The following is a 6798-nucleotide window of genomic DNA, read 5'->3' as shown; positions in this document are numbered from 1 at the left end:
AAAAAGAAGGAAGAGGAAATGTCAATCAGCATTAAACAAAGGAAAATGGAAAGCCGTGTGTACTGTAATGGCCAAACCTAGAGTCTTACAGTGTCAGCTACATTGTAGCCTGAGGCAGGAGGACCATTTGAGTCTAGGAGGTTGAGGTCAGCCTGGGCAATGGAAAGAGGCCCTCATATCTCATTAATTAATGGATATTTGTATTAATAACACATAAATAAGACAGTAGGAATTGTCAGAGTGACTAGTACATTGAAGATGTGATTGTTTAGTAAAAGTTTTGTTTCTTTTGTTTGCTTCAAATCAAACCACTACTTGGACCAGCTGCTTATTTCCCAGCCAAATAAGCAGCTGGGGAAAGGCTAAGGTGGCAGAGAGCACAGCCACCCACTCCCACTCTACCCCTCCCCGGAGAGCACAGCCATCCACTCCCACTCCACCCCTCCCCAGAGAGCACAGCCATCCACTCCCACTCCACCCCTCCCCGGAGAGCACAGCCATCCACTCCCACTCCATCCCTCCCTGGCCCTGCAGCTGACATATGCTCACGCTGATAATGGCCTGCTGCGCCTCATTGTTGTGGACCAGCTTGGCTCTCTCCAGGGCCTTCTCGAAGTTATTCACAGCTGACTCGAAATCTCTCAGCTTCACTGGGGAATGGAAAAGAAGGCAGAGAACAAACTGAGACACTCTGTACAGCTTGACAGAGCCCCTGGTCTGCCAGGACACATTAGAAGTCTGTGTCTGCTGGGATCAGCTCCAGACGACCACGGAGGAGCCCGACCCCATCTTTGGAGCATGTTCCTGGCCTGTGCAGCACTGAGGACTAGGACACAGGGACCAGCACTGTAGCTCCCAGGCCCTCAGTGAGGGGAGCCATCTTAGGATAGGAACAGTGCACATGACATGTACCTCCAGGGTGGGGACTGTAACCCCGTTTGGAAATGGTTCCTGGAGAGGCAATCCATACCTTTAGGTAGCTTTCTGAAAACACTTTGTAGAGTGGGGGACATGGCTCAGTTGGTAGAGGCTATGATGCATGAACCCCTGGATTTGACTCTGAGCACTGCAGAAACTGGGAGTGGAGACGTACCTGTAACCCCAGCACTTGGGAGGTGGAGACAGTAGAAGTATGAGGTCCTTACTGGCTATGTATCAAGTTCAAGACCAGCCTGAGACTCATAAGACACTGTCTTCTTTTCTTTCTCTCTTTCTTCCTCTCTCTCTCTCTCTCTCTCTCTCTCTTTCTTTCTTTCTTTCTTTCTCTTTTTTAAATACAAACAAAACAAAATGGGGAGAGCCAGGTGGGGGTGACACGCCTTTAACCCCAGTGAGGCAGATGGATCTCTCCAAGTTCAAGGTCAGCCTGGTCTACAAAGTGAGTTCCAGGACAGCCAGGGCTGCACAGAGAAACCCTGTCTCGGGGAGTGGGGTGTAGACCCAGCAACAAAAAGCAAACTAGTGAGATAAAGAGAGGGCTCAATGGGCAAAAGACTTGCAATGCAAGCATGAGGACCTGAGTTCAAATCCTCAGTACCGGTGTTAAAGCCGGGAGATCTGCCTGTAGCTGCAACACTGGGAGGTAGGTAAAGGTAGATCCCAGTTCATTCATTTACCAGCCAATCTGGCTGAAATAGAAAGATCCTGAGAGGAAGTCGTCATGTATCATCCTCTGGTCTCTGCACACGTGTGCATAGGCGCATGCACACACATGTACACAACATATGCTAATCAGCATCATCACCATCACCATCACCACCATCATCCCACTGGAGAGCAGGGAAACATGGGGAGATGGGTGTGTGCCATGGACAGCTGCTGGAACCTCCAGTCCCCTCCTCTGATGGGACAGAGAACAAGTGGCTCAGCAGAGCTCACTCAGCCTGCTAGTGCTGGAGCTAAGCCTGGACCAATCCGCTGAGTGACAGAGTGAAAGATCTGTGCCCTTAAAAAGAGCTCCACTTGGTGCCTGGAGTTACGGCTCGGCAGAGATGCACACCGCCAGAGGAAAACATATAAGCACCATTTTTACCCAAATAATGACTGGCCTAGCCAGAGATACCCACAGCTGCAAAAGGGGCAGAAGAGATATGGAAATAACCAACCATTGTTTTTGAGGGTGTGGGGTAGGGAGATAGGTGTTTAAGGCCCCAGTCTACAATAGAATCCATAGCTGGCACTGTTTATGGGGCCAAGAACCTGTGGCCAGATAAGTCATAAGGCCCTAGGAGAGAACACACTACTATTATTTGGCTGAATCAATCTAGCATCCAATTAACTCCTAATGACTCCTAAGCACGGCTCTGGACTCTAAGTGGAGAAGCTTCCCCTTGCAGCAAATGGCAATTAACGTAGAGACCCAGAACCAGTCAACACGCAGAGGGTGACAGAGCGCAGAGTGCCCAGCCTAAGTGGGATGTCTGTATCATTCCAAGTCTCAGGGGTCTTCACGGAGGAGGGGGCAGGAGGATTGTTAAGAGCCAGATGGACGACTTCGCGGCAACAGTGTTTTCTAAACACAACAGGGTAGTTGTAATATAAACGCACAGCAGTTAGGACAGCTTGAGTAAGACTTGGACAAATCTGAGCCTCACAAAATCCCAACATGGAAGAGGAGAGATGGAACAAACCTCCCCCCCCCCCCCCAAGCGGAGGAGCTACTGGCACCTGAGAGCTGTTTGGAGATGGGAGGTCAGGTCTCTTTAATGGGGTGACCCCCCTGGTAGGTTGCTCACACTCTAAGGCAGGTGCCACACCTAAGAGTAGTTGGGCAACACAAACTGGAAAAAACAAGAACACAAGGGTGGGTGGGAAGGGAAGTGGTGGTGGATCTGGGGGGAACTGGAGGAGGGGAACTGAAGATGTGAAATCTTCAAAGAAATAATAAAAATATTATTTAAAAATTAAAACAAAGCTGAGAGGCAGTGAGTGGTGCATGCCTTTAATCCCAGCACTGGGGAGGCAGAGGCAGGAGGATCTGTGAGTTCAAGGCCAGCCTGGTCTACAGAGTGTGTTTCAGGACAACTAGTCTCCACAGAGAAACTCTGTCTCAAAAAACAAAACTAACCTACTAATTAAATTAATTCATTAATTCATCAAAACAAAGCAACCAAATAGAGAACCAAGCAAACAAACAAAAAACAAACAAACGAACAAACAAACAAAAAATCCTCATTGTCAAAATTATGGTAAGAATGGAGGCGCAGAGATGCTAGACTCAGCCTGGATTGTCGTCCACAGGCCTGGCGCTGGGAGAAATAGGTAGGATGGTAGTCTCTGAGTCCCTACCTTGGGCCTGTGCCACCAGAACACTAGCGTTCAGCTGCCACTCGAGATCCCCTTCCTCCTCAGCGTACTGCTGAGACTTTTCACCATAGCTCTGGGCCTGCCACGCCTGGTCCAGCTCCAAGTAACAGCGGCCAATCTCATGGAAGAGCCAGGTCTTCTCCAGGGTGGTTTTGGCTAGAGGGATCTTCTCCTCCCACCTGGGGAAAAGAAGAACTGGGTCATCTCCTTTCCAGCTCTGCGCTCAGCCTCGGCAGACACAGGCTTCCTGTGGGAGCAGACGAAAACTCATTCTTCCAGTTCGGTCCAGAGCGGAATCAGTAAGTACTTCCTGGGGAGTCTGAGCCAGGAGAGCGAGTTCAAGTGACTGAAAACCAGGAGGAACCACATTCCAGTACACAGACACCAAGGGCACTGGAACACCAAATCACGTGACCTGGATGGATGCTTGGTGAACAAGTGTCAGAGGTCTGAAGGACGGTGTCTCTCTAGAAGGGGTGGCTGCAGCCAAGGAAGCTGGCTCTCCGGGTCTGGGCTGCCTCTGAGGCTCCCTACGGCCATGCCCACCCTCCACACTGAACAGATAACCAACCTCAAGGTTAGACCTCAAATAGACCCTCTGGAGAGTTGAGATGCAGTTCTCCTAAACCTTACACAGTCACACAGAGTCATGGAGGAGCCTCTAAGAAAGTCACAGAGGTCCCTTGGCCTATCAGCTCTAAAGTAAGAAGCACCTAGAAATGAGTTCCAGGCTGGTGTGACAGCTCCGCGGGGAAGGAGCTTGCAAAACAAACCTGGTGGCCTGAGTCTAGTTCTAGAACCAGTGGAAGTAGGGAAGGGGAAATCTGACTCCACAAAGTTCTCCTCTGGCCGTCACGAGTAATTAGCGGGACACGAATGCCTGCTCCTCACTCTCACATCACACACACGACACACACAATAATAAATAATAATAAATTTAAAATGACTTCTTAGTTAGGCAGTGGTGGTGCACACCTTTGATCCCAGGGCTTATTAGGAGGCAGAGTCAGGCAGATCTCTGAGAATATGAAGCCAGCCTGGGCTACAGAGTGAGTTCCAGGACAGCCAGGGCTACACAGAGAAACCCTGTGTCAAAAAATCAAAAATAGAAAAGAAAAAAAAAAAGAGAGAAATGAATTCTTGAATTCTTGAATCCTGACCTTCACATTAGAGTTGGAATTTCCAAGGGTAAGACCAAGTACTTATTTTTCAAATTTTAACTGTAATTATTTTCATCGTGTGTGTGTGTGTGTGTGTGTGTGTGTGTGTGTGTGTGTGTGTGTTTACAGATGTCATAGCTTGAAGTGGAGCCAGGGGACAACTTCCAAAAGCTTGTTCTTTCCTTTTGGGGTCCAGGGATCAAACCTGAGTAGTTATGCACGGTGGCTCATTATCCTCTGAGTTAGCTAGGTCACTGGCCCAAGGCCATGTAGTTCTCAAGCCTGAGAAGAATTTTGGGTGCCTCTGATAGCTTGAAAATGCTGAGAAAATGTTGGTTTTCTTCCACTGACTTATTCAAATTAGAAGATCCAGAGCTTAAAAGTGTTAGTCAGGGGCTGGAGAGATGGTTTAGGGGTTAAGAGCACTGTCTGCTCTTCTAGATGACCCAGGTTCAATTCCCAGGACCCACATGTTAGCTCACATCTGTTCCTAGTCCCAGGTAATCTGATGACCTCTTCTGGCCTTCCTGGGCACCAGGCACATGTGCACAGGCAAGCATACAAGCAAAACACTTTATGCAGAAGAGAAAAAAAGCTTTAAAGTAGCCGGTCGGTTTGGGGAGGTGGCTCGGTGGTGGCAAATAAAAAGGACTTGTTGAAGTAGACAAGGTCACATGCCAGTTGAGTACTGATGTTCCATACACCAGGCCTGGGGTTGATCTCCAGTACCAAAGGATAGACCAAAGACTAGAGCTTCAACTGTCACCCAGCAGAGCCAGGAGTCTAGGTCATCTGGTTCTCTTCTCCTTTCCCCTTTCCTCCTTCCTCTTCTACCTCTTCTTCCTCCTTCTCTTCTTCCTATTCCTCCCCCTCCTCCTCTCCAATAGGCTTTTGCTCTGTAGTTCTATCTGGCCCAGAACGGACAATGCTCCTCCCTAAGCCCCCTAAATAACTCGGATAACTTGCATGATTGGCCATGTCCGGTTCTAAGTTCAGTTCATTTACTAATGCCTTTGTCTGGCTTTATGTCCCCAGGCTGGAAGCCCAGTGTAAGGGAAAGAAGTCCCAGTCCCAGGGTGGGGAAGGGGCAGTCTGTGTTACTTACGTGTCAATGGCTTGCTGGAATTTCCCAACTCTGGCAAAAACTCTGCCAATATTGTCAAGGGCTCTCGATTTTGCATCTGGAAGGTCACTGTGGAGAAGCAGTAAAAACACCATTAAGTAGAAATCAGGTATTATGATGAAAAAGGTAAACACTAGGGCCCAGGCTCCTGGAATTCAGAGTTCCAAGGGGGAAGATGTCCAGGTTGACAAGGCTGTGTCACACAGACCCATCTGTGTCCTTAGCCTGAGATGGGCATCATCAGGATCCTTCCAGGATCCAGAGCTTACAAAGATGTCTCTCTTTGGTCCAACAATTTTCCTCTAGACTTTACCTCAAGATAATGTAACAAGAACATCAATTAAAATGTTTCTTATTTTAGAAACAACCTACTAGAGGTGACTTAATAATGGTAACTGGCAGGTGTGAAAAAGAGTTCATGATGTATGAAGTGAAAAAGTCAGGGGGCTGGGGGTGTAGTTCAGTCATGCAGTGCTTGCCTAGCATACACAAGACCCTGAGCTTTCCCCAGCAACAGAGGGGGAAATATATCTATGTACCTATGTGGGCCTATGCTGCTGGATTTGAAGATGCAGAAAGGGCAAAAGAGCCATGGAATGGATGCATGTGCATGCCTGTGCACATGTGCACACACACATACACACACACGCAGAGAGAGAGAGAGAGAGAGAGAGAGAGAGAGAGAGAGAGAATGCTTAGCCAAGAAAAGTAGGAAAGTAGTAGGAAAGTAGGCTCCTGGTTTAGGAAAAGACACCATCTCAAAGGAGTAGGCTAGAGGTGGATGCGGCGGATGCCCACGTCTTCTGGCCTCCATTGCCTTCCATACTTCCTCACATTCACGTGCACAGTTATAATCACAGAGACACACATACATACACAAATAATTTTAAAAAAACTCCCCCTCACCATCAAAGGGAACAATTAAAACTTAGCTCAAAGATTATAATTCGCTTTATTTTTGCTTCTAGAATCTAGCAAGGCTTCATTCCACAAAATAGAATAATTATTTCCGTGAACTGAACAGAGTAAATATAAAACTAGAAAGAGGGTCAAGAAAACACAGGTAAGCAAGCAAGAAAAAAGAGGATGGAGGAGGATGGAGGGGGATGGAGGAGGATGGAGGAAGATGGAGGAGGATGGAGGAGGATGGAGGAGGATGGAGGAGGATGGAGGATGGATGGAGGAGGATGGAGGAGGATGGAGGAGGAT

At 48.1% G+C, this 6798-nt stretch overlaps 1 protein-coding gene across 2 annotated transcripts in view; it reads right to left on the bottom strand.

Moving 5' to 3' along the window:
- The window catches only part of Ttc25 (tetratricopeptide repeat domain 25), a 29954-nt gene that overhangs the window by 5470 nt on the left and 17686 nt on the right, over positions 1–6798 (bottom strand). For both annotated transcript variants that reach the window (XM_028780553.1, XM_028780554.1), the window contains exons 8-10: positions 5572–5658; positions 3289–3485; positions 550–650 (exon numbers count right to left, since the gene is read on the bottom strand). In XM_028780553.1, coding sequence (XP_028636386.1) covers positions 550–650; positions 3289–3485; positions 5572–5658 — 385 coding nt within the window. The remainder of the gene's footprint in view (positions 1–549; positions 651–3288; positions 3486–5571; positions 5659–6798) is intronic.

The sequence above is a fragment of the Grammomys surdaster genome, unplaced genomic scaffold (genome assembly GCF_004785775.1).
Source record: "Grammomys surdaster isolate TR1022 unplaced genomic scaffold, NIH_TR_1.0 371, whole genome shotgun sequence".
NCBI lineage: Eukaryota > Metazoa > Chordata > Mammalia > Rodentia > Muridae > Grammomys > Grammomys surdaster.
Note: the sequence above shows the minus strand (reverse complement) of the source record. Positions and strands in the feature narration are given on the sequence as shown.